This window comes from Carettochelys insculpta, chromosome 3 (genome assembly GCF_033958435.1).
Source record: "Carettochelys insculpta isolate YL-2023 chromosome 3, ASM3395843v1, whole genome shotgun sequence".
NCBI classification, from domain to species: domain Eukaryota; kingdom Metazoa; phylum Chordata; order Testudines; family Carettochelyidae; genus Carettochelys; species Carettochelys insculpta.
The window spans coordinates 107079310-107097778 of record NC_134139.1 but is presented as its reverse complement, the minus strand read 5'-3'; the positions used below and the strand labels follow the sequence as shown (position 1 = coordinate 107097778).

The 18469-nt window shown below is 46.2% G+C and overlaps 1 protein-coding gene across 1 annotated transcript; it reads right to left on the bottom strand.

Moving 5' to 3' along the window:
• Positions 1–8989: 8989 nt before the first annotated feature.
• LOC142010687 (trace amine-associated receptor 2-like) lies at positions 8990–9922 on the bottom strand. The gene has a single exon (XM_074989112.1). It carries the CDS (start codon positions 9920–9922, stop codon positions 8990–8992), a length of 933 nt encoding a protein of 310 aa, XP_074845213.1.
• Between the last annotated feature and the right edge of the window lie 8547 nt (positions 9923–18469).

Genomic DNA, 18469 nt, shown 5'->3' with positions numbered 1-18469 from the left:
AGGGACAAAGACAAGCCTCTCTTTTCCTTTTAAGAATGTTAAAGCAAATGTAATGCTAATGATAATGAGGGCCAGATAAGAGCGCCTTAGACTCCCGGATCGTGTGTGTTTGCACAATGTGGGACAAATCCTGTATTATTTAACCCAACAAGCCCAGTTCCCAAAGGCATACAGGCTCCTAACTTCCATGGAAATCAAGTAAAGTTCAGAGCTAAAATACTTCTGAGGATCTGGCCCACAGTTAAAGGTGACTACATGAAACTGGAAACCCAATTTACCCCAAGATAATTTTCCCCTACCCTGTTCTTGCCAATCATCCTCAATCCTGACTTCTTGTACTCTTTCATGTCCTTATCCCAGGCATGAGTCTTTGTGATGAAAAGTGCCAGGCCATGTTATGTTTTGTTTTGTTTTCAGTCTCCCCAAAGCTGGGTAACCAAGGTCCATTTCAATTAGGGTATCTGATTTTTTGCTTCAAAGTACGTCTTTTTAAAAGATTGAATAGCTCATGTATTCCTCAGTTTTCCAGGGAGCCAGAGATTTGCAAAAACCATAGAAAAGACCAGGCTCAGGGACAGATTTAGGAGCCTAAAGATGCAATTGACCACTTAAATGACCTTGGAGAAATAATTTATTCTGCTCCATGCTTCAGTTTCTGCATTTGTAAATTGCATTGACTTACTTCACTGGTGTGTTGAGAATAAATCTATCAGTTACTGTAGAGTGATCAAATAGTACAATGAGAAAAACCACACATGTAGATAGAATCAAAAGCTTCATTATCCTGGGGCTTAGTTAATCAATTCTCTTTCTTCCTTTTTTTACTTCTAGAATCATTTTTTGGAATCTTTCTGAATCAGCAGCTTAAAGCACATTGGAAACATAGGCTATTAATACTATTGCATTGTGATCTTCACAATGGCTACATTATACTTTTTTTTTCTTTGTCACTGGGGTGTGTTTTGTCACATTACACCTTTGTTAGAATGGGCAATCATTACACAGTACTATGGAGTGAAATATTTGCCTACAGTGCTGAAACTACAACAGATCAGGTATCAGAGGGATAGCTGCATTAGTCTGTATCCACAAAAACAATGAGAAATCCTGTGGCCCTTTATAGTCTAACAGATACATGGTACAATAAACTTTTGTGGGCAAAGACGCACTTCATCAGAATGGATCACGGTGTGTTTAGAGTCTAGGGCACTCCATGCACAATCAACTTTTGGAAGACTTTACTAACACGGTTCACACACTTTCTTCATCCACTTCTTGAGGTATCCTCTTCATATCTCCTGCCCAAAATCTCCTCCTTACTTTTCAAAAAACTACTCTGATGTAGCTCTTTTAGGCTACGTCTACACGTGAAGCCTACTTCGAAGTAGCTTATTTCGATGTAGCGACATCGAAATAGGCTATTTCGATGAATAACATCTACACATCCTCCAGGGCTGGCAACGTCGATGTTCAACGTCGACGTTGCGCAGCACCACATCGAAATAGGCGCAGCGAGGGAACGTCTACACACCAAAGTAGCACACATCGAAATAGGGATGCCAGGCACAGCTGCAGATAGGGTCACAGGGCGGACTAGCGCTTCTGGGGCAACAGCTAGCCGCTCCCTTAAAGGGCCCCTCCCAGACACACTCAGCCTGCACAGCACGTGGTCTGAGGAGCCATAGGCACACAGACCCCGGGCGACGCAGGCATGGACCCCCAGCAGCAGCAGCAGCAGCAGCCAGAGGTCCACCCAGCCCTCCCGGCAGGAGCAGGGCTCGCCCTGATCCATGCCATGCGGGAGGCAGCTGAGCACCTCCTTGCCACACCGGAGGAGGAGTGGCCCCCAGGGGAGCAGGGCTCAACCCCCAACCCTGCAGCACCCCGCCCTCCCCCCGCCTCACACGCCGCCGCCTGTGGAGCTACCCCACCAGCACCAACTGGTGGGAGCGGATGGTGCTTGAGGAGTGGGACGACGACCGCTGCCTCAGGAACTTCAGGATGAGCCGGCAGACATTTATGGAGCTGTGCCAGTGGCTCACCCCCGCACTCAGGCACCAGGACACTGCCATGCGGCGTGCCCTCCCAGTGGAGAAACGGGTCGGCATCGCTGTCTGGAAGCTGGCCACTCCAGACAGCTACCAATCTGTGGGACAGCAGTTTGGCGTCGGCAAGGCCACCGTCGGGGCTGTCCTTATGGAGGTAAGAGGACCCACGGGGGCGGGGGAGGGCAGGGGAGCCCTGGCAGGGCAGGGCAGGGCAGGGGAGGGGAGGAGAGGGCAGGGCAGGGCAGAGCTGGGCAGGGCTGGGCCACGCACACCCTGCTCACCCCTCATTGGTGCTCTCCCATGTGCTTTCCCTGCAGGTTGTGTGTGCCATCAACGCCATGCTCCTGCACAGGCTCATGAGGCTGGGGGACCCAGATGCCACCATCGCGGGCTTTGCCATGCTGGGCTTCGCCAATTGCTTCGGGGCTCTGGATGGGACTCACATCCCCATCCGCGCCCCGGAACACAGTGGAGGACGCTACATCAACTGCAAGGGCTACCACTCAGTGGTCCTCCAGGCCTTGGTGGACAGCTGGGGCCGTTTCCAGGACGTTTATGTGGGCTGGGCTGGCAGCACCCACAACGCCCGGGTTTTCCGGAACTCAGGCCTGTGCCACCGGCTGCAGGCGGGGACCTACATCCCCCAGCGGGAGATCCCTGTGGGGGACAGCACCATGCCCCTCTGCATCATCGCAGATGAGGCCTACCCCCTCCGGCCCTGGCTCATGCACCCGTACATGGGCCATCTCTCTGCCAGCCAGGAGCGCTTCAACCAGTGCCTGAACCACATGCGCCAGGTGGTGGAGCGCTCCTTTGGCCGCCTCAAAGGACGCTGGAGATGTCTCCTGACCCGCCTGGATGCGGGCCCCAACAACATCCCCCAGATTGTGGGTGCCTGCTGCGCCCTGCACAATTTGGTGGAGAGCAAGGGGGAGGCCTTTTTTCAGGGCTGGGCTGTGGAAGCCGGCACGGATGACGTGCAGCCACGCGCTGTCCCCAGTCACCAGGTGGACCCTGAAGGGACCCGGGTCCGGGAGGCCCTGCGGGCCCACTTCGAGGAGGCCGTGGGGTGAACTCTGCCAGGCCCCCCACTGCGCCCCCCGCTTCCTCCACAACACTCCCTGCCCCTACGCCCACACCACGGAGCTCCCAACAGCACACCCCCCCCACACTTCTCCTGTACAAATGACAGCACGCACTTGTGGCTAAAATTAAACTGTTTTTTCTTTTAGAACTGTTTTTTTGTAACTATAATTAAAACAAGAACAAACTATATACAAGATGTCTTTAACAAAAGTAATCCGTACAAATAAAACAATAATAATAAAAAAGTTTGCATATAATAATATGGGTCTGTTGTTCAATAAAAAGAAAACCAGGGATGATAAGGAAGGGGAGAACTATTTACATGGGGGGGACGGGGCAAAGGGGGGCACAAATATAAATGAAACTGTCCATCATAGTTCTTTTGTGGAAATTAACTACATACGGGGGGGGGCCACATCCCGGGCCCCATTCCCCTAAAGTCCGGCACTGGGGGTGGGCGGCCGGGAGCCCCGCCTCAGCCACAGCCCTGTCCGGGGCTGGCTGGGGGCTGGGTGGACCGGAAGATACGTCCGGTGAGTCTCAGCTGGCCCCAGGTGTCCCTCGGCGGTCCGGCCCTCGGTGGTGGGTGGCGGGGCGACGGCGGACGGCGCGGCGACGAGCGGAGCAGCGGGTGGCGCAGTGGGTGGAGTGGGCAGGGCGGGCACTGCGGCGGCCAGCACGGCACGGGGGGCCAGGTAGTCCACAAGACGGTTGAATGTCTCCATGTAGGCCCCCCATGCCTCTTGGCGCCAGGCCAGCGCCCGCTCCTGCAGGTGGAGGTGGCATTGCTCCACCCACAGACGCTGCTCGGTGACCTCCAGCTGCCGACGATGGATGGCCAGCAGCTGGGGGTCCGTCGCCGCTGTGTGGTGTTGCGGGGTCCGCTGTCTTGCCCGCCGTGGGGCCGGTCGGTCCTCCACCGAAGGGCTGGCCTGGAGCGATGGCCCCAGAGGGGATTCCGGGACCACTGACGCCTCGCCGGCGCTCTCCGGTCCTTCCGATGGTGCAGCTGCGGAACACAGGATGGGGGGAAGAAGAGTGGAGACAGGCGTTAGTGTGGGCCCCGAGCTGTGGCCCTTGTCCCCCCACCTCTGTGCTGCAGGTTCCCCATCCCCGTCCCCGGGAGATGCTGCTGTGATGGGGTTCACGGGTCCCCCTGCACTGCACCCCGTCCCCTGGCGGAAGTGACTCTCACTTCACTCAGCAGGGTCTGACAGGAGAGGTTTCTTAGGCCACAGATGCCCAGTTTCTCCCAGGAGTGACAGTACAGCAGTCAGAGACAGTCCTTCCAACCCGTCCTGGGGAGAAGACCCCAAGGGGTGCCCCTCTGGGGTGTAGCTTTCCCCCTCCTCAGGCTGGCTGCCTTCCAGCTCTCCCTTCCCCTAGCCTCTACCTGCGCCCCCCCCCCCCGATTCAAAGCCAGCTCAGCTCCTCCCCCTCTTTGTTCAGGGCAGGGGTGTCACCTGCCAGTTGTAGCCCCAGGATCATCCTTTGCCCCTGGGAAATATTCAGCTTGCTGCTCATATCTAGCCTGAGTCTCGCATTTGCACTCCCCCCACTCCATCACATGCTGCTGCAGCTGCTGCTGCTGCGGGGTGTCCCACCCCCTCCTCCCGGGGGACCCTAAAGGTTCTGCTCCCCCCTGTCCCGGGGATGGGGCATGGCACTGTCGTGCAGGAAGGGGGAAGGGGCTGATGCCCTCCTGTGAGGGACATTGCACTGCTGTCCTTGGGGCCATGGCCATCTGGGCATGCGGAGGGCCCTGGCCACATATCTATTACCCCCGCTCCTCAACCCCAGGGGGTGTACACCGGGGGGGTACATACCTGTAGGTCCACTACCACAGTCCGGGGACACCCGGGGGGTGGACGCCCGGCTGCTGCTCCGGGAGGGGAGGACGATGTGCAGCCCTGTCTCAGCAGAGGAGGAGTCCCCCTCCTCCTCCTCCTCCTCCTGCTGCTGCGATGCCCTGGGGGTGGGCTCCGGGGGGGCCCCCGGGGTGCGGGGCTTACCTCCGGGGCGGACTCCGGCTCTGGGGCCTGCTGGGGCTCCTCAGCTGAGGTGTCAAGAGCGGCTGGAGGGGAGGAGGTGTGCCGGGGGCCCAGGATGTCCCTGAGCTCCCTGTAAAAGGGGCAAGTGACGGGGGCGGCCCCAGATCGGCCGGCCGCATCCCGGGCCCAGGCGTAACCCTGCCGCAGCTCTTTCACTTTACTCCGGACATGGTCCAGAGTGCGGGCAGGGTGACCCTGGGCGGCCAGGCCCTCGGCCAGCCGAGCAAACGCATCCACTTTCTGCCTCTTGCTCCCCATTACCTGGAGCACTTCCTCCTAGCTCCAGAGCCCCAGCAGGTCCCAAAGCTTGGCCTCCATCCAGGAGGGGCCCCGCTGCCGCTTGCTGCCCTGGCTGCCCTGGCTCCCCTTGGGGGGGGGTCCCCTGGGAGCGCTGGGGGGGCTGTCGTGCGGCCATGAGGTTGGTTGGGGGTTGTTGGGGCTGCTCAAGAGCGTGCAAGCTGGCTGCGTGTCTGGGCTGCCGCCTGCATGCTCTCTCAGCTTCCTGCACAGAAAGGGAGGGGGAGGGGACCTTTAAGGGGCTGCTCCACGCGGCCACCATTGAGCTGAGGGGCTGGAGAGAGCGTCTCTCAACCCCCCAGCTGATGGCCGCCATGGAAGACCCCGCAATTTTGATGTTGCGGGACACGCAACGACTACACGGTCCCTACTTCGACGTTGAACGTCGAAGTAGGGCGCTATTCCCATCCCTTCATGGGGTTAGCGGCTTCGACATCTCGCCGCCTAACGTCGATGTTAACTTTGACATAGCGCCCGACATGTGTAGCCATGATGGGCGCTATTTCGAAGTTAGTGCCGCTACTTCGAAGTAGCGTGCATGTGTAGACACGGCTTTAATGAGCAGATTGCAACACTCTTTACAAAGGAGGTCAGTATTATTATTCCATTTTACAGATGGGGAAACTGAAGCAGAGATGCAGTAGCCTGAATCTACAAAGAGACTTAGGCATTTCAATGCCTAACTCTAGGAGTCTTTAAAATCAGCAGAACAATGGGCACAACAAAGCCATAATTAGGCACCGAGGCAGCCTGTGCAATATATGGGGAAAGATAGATGCTGCCAACAGATCACATCCACACACAAAAGCAGATTGAAAGAGTAAGCTGCTCTGTTGACCGAGAGCAGCCAGACTGCGTGGCTGCTGTATCAACAGAACAGCCAACTGGAAGCTCAGCAAACATGGCTGCCAGGTGAACCAGAAGCCCTGTCTGTTGACAGGGGGCTCTCCAAAGCATCTACACCTCTTTTTTTTTTTTTTTGACAGAAACTGTCAACAAAGGCATTATTCCTCATCGCGGAGAGGCAGAACGCTGTAGGCAGAAGTGCCAAGTTTTGTCAACAGATTGTCGACAAAACACATTTTGTATGTAAATGCACCACAAGGTTTGATGACAATACCCCAGTTTTGTTGACAAAACTCTCTGGTGTAGACATAACCTCAGACTGTGCTACCTTCGCTTAAGATTATTACTTTTATTATTGGACGGTATTTACAGAAGTGTACCAAAGCAACTCCTCCCAAAGTCATCCTAAAGGGCTAATAAGAAAAATCTAAAAGACCAGCGGGGGGAAAGAACCACTCGCTATACCTGCAAGAGGAACAAATTATTGTTTTAGTGTGCTCTGAGTTCCTAAGGTGATTTGTTTTTTGTGGGATTTAATTTTTGTCTTTTTCCATCCATAAGAAAGTTTATCTTATGGTGTGAGCTGTACTGAAGTGTTGAAATGAGGTATAAAAGAAATTACAAATGTCCAGTCAACCTTTTTATGAGTAAAAAAATCACTTTTTGGACTACAGGACAATTTTCATGAAAAAGTTTATCTTATCTGAAATTGGATTGGAACAAGCATTTTCAATTTGATTTAAAAATATTGGTTTTGGTTTGTGGGGGGGGGGGTTGTTTACTTTCTTCTTTCTGTTCCTGTCTGTCCCATCCTCTACCCCTTCCAGTCAAATAAGGGTAAAATAGTGAGAACAGGAAAAATCCAGAACAATGAAAAACATTTTAAAGGAAATTGAAACAAAACAATTTTAAAATTGAATCAAAATGAAAGAAAAACGTTCAAATGGAATAGAAGTTGTTTAATTTATTTCAAAATGCTGTGACTTAAGATTGAAACAATGTAGATTGGTGAGAAGATTAAAAATGGATGGTCCCCAGGGAACTAGCTGGGAGGTTCAAGATAGTGGGACAATGTGAGGCCTCCACATCAGACAGAAGAGAAGGAGAAGGTTGCAACTGTGGTGGGATAGGACTGGGAGGTGAGGAAGACAGAGAGATTTCAAACACTTTCCAAGATTTAGAGTGAAGAGGTAGAAGGCAGCAGATGCAGTCACTGTCTCCCATCTTTGCATGACCCAGTCACTTTGCCCGTGCTCTAAAATGAATAATATGAAATTCATTGCTTTTTTCTTCAATTTTCCTCTTACTTCAGACCCTGAAAAAGGGGTGTCACGTGTGCACTGATTACACTGCATATCTCAGTAGACACAAGGTGAAACCTTCTTGAAATCAATGGGAAAATTCCCCAGATTTCCACCAAATACCCGAATGTAGAAATAAAAAAGAGGGAAAGAAAGAATAGAAATTAATGGGATAAAGTCTGAGACAAGTAATATAAAGAGCAAATAGAATTACAATACTTTAATAGAATTACAATAATAAAAGTGAGACAAGGTGGGTGAGGTTACATCTTTTATTGACCCAACTTTGTTGGTGGAAAAGATAGGTTTCTGAGCTTCATGGAGTTCTTCTTTATCTCTTTGAGGCTCAAAATCTTGTCCCTTCCACCCACAGAAATTGGTCCAAAATCTTATCTCGCTCAGCCCCACAGACTAATACAGCTTCTACAACACTGCAAACACTAATGAAAGGCAAATATAGTTTGTAGTGGTTAAGTTATATCTGTGCATTTGTGCACATCTACACAAATTCTTGCTTGGTCTTGGATCCTATGTACTTCCCCGTGGAGCTGGAGTCCTGTGCCAGTATGGTGCTATATTGACTTCACTAGGCTTTTGTTTTGGTAAGTCTGGTGGTAGCTGTTTGTTACTATGTGCACACCCGTATAGATATTTCACGTCAAACTTCACATAAACTTTCACATTGCCCCATCTTTGTTTAATCCAGGTGTTGCTGGGCTTCTTCATTTTCTCTTTCCAAATATATGTTTAGAATGATAAACCTTTGCAAATAGATAAATTTTACTGAATTCTGACAAATGTGTACTGACATTTTCTGCAGCTAGCTTATTTTAACAGTATCATCACTCTGTACTGTGCCAGCACATACTATTGTGAGATAATTAGTGAAAAGCATTAGATAATAGCAATTTACAATAATAATTATGACAGACAAATAAGATAATTTTAATTTTACACTAGAAGTTGAACCTCTCTAATTCCGAATGCTATCGTCCAGCAACATCCATAAACCAGCATGATGTTAGTTAGCTGGACAACCACTTATCATGGGTGTAGCCAAATTTCCCACAGTCCCATAAAGTTTGTTTACACCACCAGTCGTGGCTCTCAGTGTTCTCTGCTGTTGTTTAGCTGTAATTCACCCTTAAATGTCTTCTGAGAGCCCAGTAAGCAGTGGAAGTGTTGGTGATGCTGCTAGATAATATTGACCTCCCATGGTCTGGCAAATTCTCTCGTTCCACACTGGTCAGGTCCAGAGGGTGCTAGACGAAAGAGGTTCAATCTATATAATATTCATCCTAACAATCCCCCGTTTTTTAACTGAAAATCACCCCTAGAGTCATTTGATATAACCAGAACATTATTGATTTTCAGGAAACAAACTAGCTGTAGAGAAGTGTTTCTGGAATATTTTACCTAATATGATATATCTAAGTGCTTTTCGAAACCATGGGTAGAAGAAACCATATATTAATGGATTACAGGTAGAGTTAAAATAGCCACACCATGAAAAGGCATCAAACAATGCTGCATGAGTAGAGAAATTTAAAAATGGGTCAATTAAGATTGTGAAAAAACATGGAAACCAGCATATTAGAAATACCCCCATGACTATGCTTAACGTCTTAGCAGCCTTCCTGTCTTTATGCTTAGAAAGTTGATTTGGCTTTTCATCGTTTGCATATGCAGGCATGCTGCTCATAACAAGTGCATGCTTTTGGGTCACTACAAAAATTTTGATATAAATTCCTACCATAACACTGCCTGGAGCAAAGAAGCCAAATGTGAATAAAACTGTTCCCCACAATTTATTGAATATAACTGGGCAGGAGTTAGAGCATGCAACTAAAATCTGATAGCTCTCTATTCCAGAAGCATGTGCTTCTGAGAAAACCACCCCGAAAGCAAAAGCAGCTGGCACTGTCCAACAGACAGCTAGGATTTGCTTTATCACCGAGATGGTTATTATGCTACAATAATGCAGTGGGTAACAGACAGCAGAAAATCTATCAACAGCAATGGAGCAAAGATGGAAGATAGAAACTAAACAGAGCATCAGATCAAAACTATAGTGGACTTTGCAGAAAGTGATCCCAAAGTACCAGCAGTTCTCCACAGATCTCACCATACTATAGGGCATAATGATGAATCCCAGAAGAAAGTCTGCAACAGCCATGGACAGGATTAGGAAGTTGGTTGGAGAGTGAAGCTGTTTGAAATAGGAGATGGAAATGATTATGGTCATATTCCCAGAGATGGTGATGAAGATGGCTCCAGTCATGGACAAGTACATTGCACCTCGAACACCTGATGATCTGAATGGTTCAGGGCAAGATCCATTTCCAAACTGAGAGCAATCAATCAAGTCCTTGGAGACATTAGGAAAAGCCATAATCCTTTATCTGATATTTTCCTATTAAGACAGATAATGTTTTATGTACAGTTTTAATGTTTATGCATGTCCCAGGATGCCAATTTCTAACATAGGGTACAATGCAAAGTTAACTGGAAGTAACCATGAGACCAGCAGTGTCCAATGTAATTCAAAGATCACCACACTTGTGGCTGTCGTCTTTCCATATTCACAACATTATTTGCACCTCCCCCACCACCCTCTCACTCTAAATAAATGTGTCCTTCCCCTTCCGCAAATCCAGGCTCCCCCAGCCCTCCCCACCCTTCTGTTCTAATTCAACGCCGGCAACTCACCAGAGTGGGTGAGGCATGTGCACAGAGCAGACGGATGGCATTCCCTGCATGCGGCTCTCAGGAGCAGCTGCATTTAAAGGCTTGAGAGCCAGGGGTTGGCCATCCCCATATGCGCCACAACACAGTATACTATGCACCACCATGTGGCAAGTGGCAAAAGTATTGGACTCCAGGTCGTTAGACATTGCTGAAAGTTATCAGATGAAATCCTGGTCCCACTGAAATCAAAGACAAAACCCTTATTGATTTCAGTGGGGCCAGGTTTTCCTCCATTTCATCCATTCTCTGACAGAGACTCATTTACCAAAAATATTTAATAAAAATGTGAAAGTCACATCCTGTATTCAGACATTAATTTGAGTATTACTATTGGTTTTCTTTTGTGCAACTGTTACTTAATGTCAAGATTTAAAAAAAAGAATACTATTTTATACAGCTGTCAAAATTACCTTTTTAAATAATGCCAAACATTCAAAAGGAGGCAGGGAAGCAAAGAATTACCATTATGATAGTGGAGGTGGCTTTTGTGCTTGGTCTGGAAGTTTTGCTTCTAGTTAGCTGAGTCTCCAATATTTTCATTCTTTGGTCCACTTTGTCAGACAAATTCCCACACATGAACTATTTCTTCTCCTAGCCTCCTACTGCACGGAAGTGATCAATGGTTTCCCACAAACTGCAGTTTTCAGACCTGCTATTTTAAAGAGATTGACTATTTCAGAGTAAACCTATTCAGTAAGAGCCCTTTTGGTCACAGCTCACACTTCTGGGGAGTCTTTTGATAATGAGTCTTTTGGTAATGAGTTACACTTCACAAACACTGACCTTATAATGTCACAAATTCACAAATCCACTCTCTGCCTTTTAGTTATTCTAGCTGACGCTAACCTCACAAGCTGCGGATGATAAAGTACCCATCATGAATGTTTGTTACTAAAAACAAAACAGAAAAAAATCAAGAAAACCTATGACAGCAAATATTCCTAACTTTATTTTCTCCTTGCATGCACCAGTTTTACAGTGTTGTAACTCAGTTGATTGACATGAAAGGAGAGTAGCCATGTTCGTCTGTATCTTCACAAAACAAAAGAGCAGTCCTATAGCACTTTAAAGACTAACAAAATAATTTATTCGGTAATGAGCTGTTGTGGGACAGTTATTCTCGTTGTGTCAGTTTATCTTTATCAGAATCTTCCAGATATGAAGTGTATCTCATCACCCAATAAATTATTTTGTTAGTCTTTATTAAAGTTCTGCAGGACTGCTTTTCTGTTTTGATTTCAATGCGGTTACTTTTCATGTACACCAGTGTAAGTGAGAGACAAATCAAACCCTGTGACTCAGCAATTTCAGAAGAAAAGTTAAACAAAATATACATAACAAGCTAAGGAAATTTGTGTTCACTCTTATTTATGTTATTTGTCAGTTTTCATCTTTATCCCTGGAGAAATCTGGAGACTGTCAACCAAATAAATTCTGACGAGGCTGTAAATACAGTATCTGTCCACCATCTGCAATTCACCTACTATTCTAATTGAATAGCAATCATTTTTTTCTAAAAACAGAGCATGTTGCTTTCTTCACTGCAGATTTTTGCTTATGCAGCAAGAAAAGGCAAATTTTATATTCTTCCCTGTGTTAAGATCTGACCCAATTCCCACAGAAGTGAATGAAACACTCCCACTGGTTTCAACAAGTGGTGGATTAAGCCTTTTTTTCTTTTTTTTCTTTGTGAAAACACAGCCTCCCCACTTTCTTCCTTTCTCCATACTCTGCTGGAAATCATTCTATATTGTAGAAAACAGAGAAACAGAAAGAGATACCATATCTATGCTAAATCAACTGGTATATAAAGAAGTATGTGATGTGGGGAGCAGCTCATCCCCACTGTTTCTGTCCCCAGAGATATTGTCTCAAAAGTAAGAAAGGAGAAACACTCAAGCAATGCAAGTTCTAAAATAAATACCATTGAGTCACATTTCTTTATCCTGCCCCTACCTGCATTGGACTAGAGTACACCACCATTATATTCTTGAAGGTTTGTCTGTTATCATCTCGCTTATGCAAAATATTCATGCTGCATTTGAAGGGCGAGCCCGTTGGTGTCTTTGCCCAGAATAACCAGGAAATGCATGTTACTGAGTTTTTATGACATTATAGGTAGGTCTCAAGAGAATCTGAGCTGAAAGGCTTGTTAGGGGGTTGCTGTCACAAGAGGTAAGTGAAGCCAGGTCCAAGGGACTGTTCTGACCTCAGCAACGGGAACAATATCTGTGTCTGCCTCATCTGCACTGATACACTCTCCTGGGAAAGTTCTTTCTGATGATCTGGAATGGATGAAAGGCAGCCTGGAAGGAGGGTCTGAGATGGAGGAAAGAGCTGAGGCATCACGAGTAGATGGCACAAACTTTTCCTATTGTTGTGGACAATACATTGTATTTTGTGGATAGCTGGGTAATTACCAGTCTTACTGGGTCATAAAAAAACCTAACAAAATTACTTTCTTGCCAGTTTGAATGAGGTGTAATTTTCTTCTCACTTTTCCCACTTTCTCTCCCATTATATTTAGTTTAAAAGCTGCTGTCTCCCAAGAGTCCATGTAACATATTGAAGGTCACAACTCACATGGAAATTCCAAGGTGTCAGTGTCATGAAGCGGTGGGGGTCAAACAATGGAACTGACCAAACAGGGACTGACACGAAGATAGTATAAACAGATACAGAAAAGAAAGTAAAAAAAAAGTAGATGAAGCGGGTCTTTGCCCACAAAAGCTTATGCTCCAAAATATCTGTTAATCTGTAAGGTGCTACAGGACTTCTTGTTGTTTTTGAAGACAGACTAACTCGGCTACCTCTCTGATACTTGTCCCTCAACATAGGATCTTTGGCTGCCACAAGGAAAGGTCTTTGCTGACGTAAGGCAGATATATATACTTTTTCAAGTAAAGAAGACAATAGTCACATGGCTTAGTAACAGACAAACTTCAAAGCTTACTCTCCTAATTAATCGGGAGCTGGCACTGCTTGGGTCTGGCTTATCTCAAAGCAGCTTGACATTATCAGCATGCTAGAAGCATCAGCATCTCATCTCTCGTCTCCGTATACCTGCAGCGTAGTGCCCATCTTTCCTTTCAGGCCAGGCTGTAGCTTGATCAAACTTTTGGTAGGCCTCTGATTTCTTGCTTCCACAGTTTTGAAGGTTGCACATAAGATATGACTCAAAGCATCCATTTGATTTACATCTTCAGCTATCTCAACCCTGAAAGTTGCTTTCATTATATTAATGAGCTTCAGATAATTATATGCATGGTGTTGCCAACATGAGAAAGCTGTAGCTTTAGAATGGCCTCTTCTTGGCATTTAACAGCATCTCATATACCTAGATCAGATATCTAGATCAGTAACCTTTCCGAGGTAGCCTGCAGAAATTTGACCTTTTGACCTCTATGCACAGTCTGAGTGCCAGTGATACTTTTTAAAGTCACTAATAATCTTAATTACTGCAGCTTCATTAATAAACAAATTTAGATACAGAGCTTTACAGTTGAGGTGGTGGTTGGTAGCCTTAACCGGTCTTTTGTTAATCTGCAGATGGCATGTCTTTGAGCAAGATACTGGCTGCATGTGAGAGGAGAAATAAGGCTGATCTCCTGCCTCACATACCAAGGAAAATTGGCTCGTATGCCACTCTTGGCACCTGTTCCGGGGGTTGCTGACCCCCTGATTTAGAGGCTACATGGCTATTTTTGTGGAAATCACATCAACCATTCTTAGCGTTTCATTCTAAATTTTACGGAATTCTGGGGCTGTCACTTTCTCTGGAACCTTCAACTTTATCCTGATGCTCGATGTGCTTCTTCTCATGTCTTACCAAATTCAGGTTATTGGTGCACTCCTAATAGCATATGAACAGTGTGTGTAAATACATCCTCCACAGTGCTATTCACCAAAGCTTCAGCCACTTATCAGTACACTGTAGCTCCCTGCTGACACCAAGAAATGATCAAGACCAAAGTAGGAATAAAGATTTTGTAATGAATTGCTTTGGGGTTGTGTTTATGTTATGTAACTCTAAGCACTGCTGATAGAGCCCAGCAATTTTTGCCTGAATACTGAAAGCTTAACCGGTGTTCATTACGCCTATTTGGCGTGATAAACAAACCTGATAATCAGTACCACTGGCATGCTTCCTTTTTTGCTGATAACAAAACAACTTGGAGCACTCCTTCAATTTGTAATGCTCGGGAACATTCATATATATATCAGGTATCAAGTTTTAGCATTAACTTGAAATAGAGTGCTGCCTGTAGAGGGCTAAAATTTAACTTCAGGAGGGCTGCAGGTTTGACATGCATGTGTTAAATTATCATTTAAAACATGCTGATTTTTAAATATTTTCTCAAATATATAGCTACACAATTGTTCCAGGTTTATCATGATTGGTATCATTATGTTCTCTGGAGAAAAGGCATTTGAGTGATATCCAACTCAACCCATATATAATGGAAAAAAAACTAACCGGAGAACACCTCCCTTACCTTTTATCATTACCTTACCTGCAGAATTACACATGCTCCCAAACGACAGTCTTCAAACTTGGCTTGCCATTTAAGTTTTAGTGCAATCTAGCAGACAGGTTATTTTTGAAGAAAACCAGTCCACTAACTTTAAAGTTAAGAACTTGAAAAGAAGATCACATTTAGGAAAACTGCAATAACAATTAACATTATGTTGGAAAAAATACATAAACATCACAAGAATTATCTCATACCATATCACATATTAACTCCAAAGAAAAGTAAGTGAAAGCAAAATTAAATGGTAATGTTCACAAGGAATATTTTATCTCAGAGAGCTGTCACCTATTCTGGAAACAAATATTCCTGAATTTGCTCAGACGTATTTGGAAAATTATTCTTAAATAATCAAACAAAAGCCCTGTGCATTATCACTTTTTATTTAAACAAACAAATAAAATATCCATCAATATGGAAAACATATGTGACAGTATTCTATTTCTGAGTTACAAACAATAAAATAACTTTAAAAAACCTGTAAAAACATGTTGCACTTTGAATAAATGTTATCTGTTAAGAACAGTAGGTTATGTGCCTACCAAATTTGTTCCCCATTCAGCCTGGAATGGCAAATTGAGACAGACTGCTTATTCCAGTGTTTTGAAGAAATGTGAAGATGTAACTTTTTAACAATGCGAACATGGGACTTTAAATAGATGAAATGGAATGAATTAAATACAAAGCTCAGTTTTACCTGATAGGGCAGAAAACACCGCAGTTGTAGTTATTCTGGATGTATCATATGGCAGGCTGTACAGACACTGTAGTGCTTAAGAAAGTTATTACGTGTAGTAATTATTTCCTCCCTTGACATAGTTTACTGGTTAATTATCTTCATTATTTCTTAATAATTTCACCCTGTGGTACCTTGTTTTCCTGTTACTCTTAATAATTGTTCAGAGAGAGCTATACTGATTACTGAGTAAATGAAATCATAAGAATATAAGACCATAAGAATTGTTGGTTGGGTCAAACCAATGGTCCATTTAGTTCATTACCTTGTCCTCTGACAATGGCCAATGCCAGATGCTTCAGAACAGTGCAGTTATCAAGTGACCCATCATGTCTCATCCAGTCTCAACTGTGGCAGTCAGAGGTTTGAGAATATTCAGAGTGTGGGGCTGCATCCCTAGCTATTATGACTAATAGGCATTGATGGACCTAGCTTCCATTAATTACTTATTTTTTTAAACTCACCTATAATTTTGACCTTCACAGCATCCCTTGCCCAAGAGTTCTACCTATTAGTATAACTGTGAACAAGAGCTGTTCTAATATTTTATATTGTCAAAGTCATTCCCTTCTTAAAGTTGCTTTATTAACACAAAAATTAAGGAATATGCTGTATAAAGATCAGCTGAAATCTTCTCTCCCCTGCTTGGCTACTCCATGGATTCCTCCCTACACAACATTCAGCCAACATCTTGCATCCTCTTCATCTAAAGGGCCATTCCAACTTCCCTCTTACTTAGCTGGGATAAAAAGCTACTTGCCTCAAGGAATCATCAACCACCTAAGATTTTCCCAGTAAGATCAATACCTACTAGAAAATACTGACGGACAATTACAATGATATAGAGTTCTATAATTAGAAAAATGTGAATTTAGTGCTCATGAAAGGTACTACATTGAAAATTCTAGATACTGAGGTTACTGTTTATAGATATTGAACCAGTACAACATAGCAGCAGTAATGGGGTATCTCCAAGCTGCCCCACTGTTGTTCCTCACATCTGTCCTGGAGAGTATCGTTAAGCCTCTGTCTATACTGTACAATTAATGTTGGTGGTTGGCAACCAGATGTGAGCGTCTGCACACCAAAACCCAACCCACACCTATGTGTGTCTGGGGACATATTCCCTAGTTCTTTTTGCAGGAAGGCTCAGGAAGTCTTTCCCAGTCAACAGTGAAAGAACATGCCTGTCCCTTGGGAGGAAGAGGGCAATTGTGGGATGGCTTTTGAAGGACATTTGAGTGATATGTCCCTGCTTCCTCCTCTCCAAGTGAAAGCAGAATCTGGGCTCTATCCCACACACTCCAACCAGGTAAGCTACCTTAGTTTCAGAGCAGGTCTATACCTGGGTCAGGTGGGCCAAGGCTAAAGTGCAGTAAGAACAAAAGCAAAGTGTTCAGTGTGGACCTACTGGGATCACGGCTAGGGCACCTTTCCTGGGTTCTGCACTACCCCAGTGAAAGGGGCCAGCGAAGAGATCTGAGTCCCTGCTTCCACATCCTTTACCCAGAGGCCTCCCTGACCCCAAGGGCTCCCCTTCCACTCTCCTGTGTGGCAGAGTCCCTGTAACCCCAACAAGGCTGGGCCCAGGATTCCTGAAGGCTTGCTCCCCAACCCTGTTGTGGTCACCTAGGGCAGGGGCTAGGCTGTTCCCACTCGGGGGTCCTCTTTTCACATTGAGTGCTTCCCTGCCCCACTGCTGATTACCACAGTTCAAAGCAAATACAATTTATTAACTAACAATCAATTTTTTGAAAACTAGATAATAAGGGGATGGACAAAACACGTTACTCTGCTCTATGACACAGACTCCTCACAAAGGGTCCCTGGAATATCAGGGCAGGTCACAGTCTGTTGCTCATAGGTCCCAGGTCTCCTCCTCAGGCCCTGGCTGTGCGGCAGGCATGCACAGGCAGTTGCTTTGGGTGGCAGGACCCTTCTCTCCAGCTCAGCCCCTCCCTAGTCTGGCCTGCGAGGCTTCTTAGTTGGTGGAGTCCCCTTGCACTGGGCCTCTACCCAGGGTGTCCCTGCTCTGCAGTGCTGCTCACCCCACCCATCTCCACATGCTCCAGCGCCACGCTCAGCTGCACTGCCTGTAGCTCCTGGGCTGCTTCCCTGGCCCCTCTGTGTCTGGTGAAGCAGCTCCACTCCCTGTGTGGTTCTGCTCACTGAGCTGCGTCCCAGGATCTGCCCTCTGTCCTGTGGCTGAAGATCTCTGGGTGCAGGTCTCCTCCCAGCATGACTCAGCTTCTGGGCTGTGGCTGCGGCTGGCATAGCTCAGCTCAGGGACATGTTGTCTCCTTAGCTTGGCCCCACTCAGTCTGACCAAGGCAGATCCAGCTCACACAGAGAATGTGACACCCCCGCCTGCTGACTTCCTCATTGGCCTGCACACCCTGTCAATGCAGCTAACCTGGAACATTGACCTCTCCCTATTGTTCCTGGGCTCTATATGTCTCAGGGTCCTGATTTCTCATTGAACCTCTCCTTACTTTTGGTTCTGGGGCTAGCCAGAGAGAGAGAGAGAGAAAGCCAGAACACTGAGTTTAGGGGCTAACAGTCCCCTTCAACAAGCGTTTAGTATTTTCTATTCCTGTTTTACTTGTAATCAACCTGCTGTTGTTTGCTATCGATGTATAGGCTAAAATAAGGTGGGATTTGTATGTACCCTGACATCTTCAAGTGTCCTCAGTTGGCAGGGATCAGTTCTGAGTCCAGCTCCATTCACTATCTTTGACAACAATTTGAATAATAGCATAAAGAGCATACTTATGAAGTCTGTGGATGATACCATGCTGGGAAGGATTGCAAGTGCTCTGTAAGA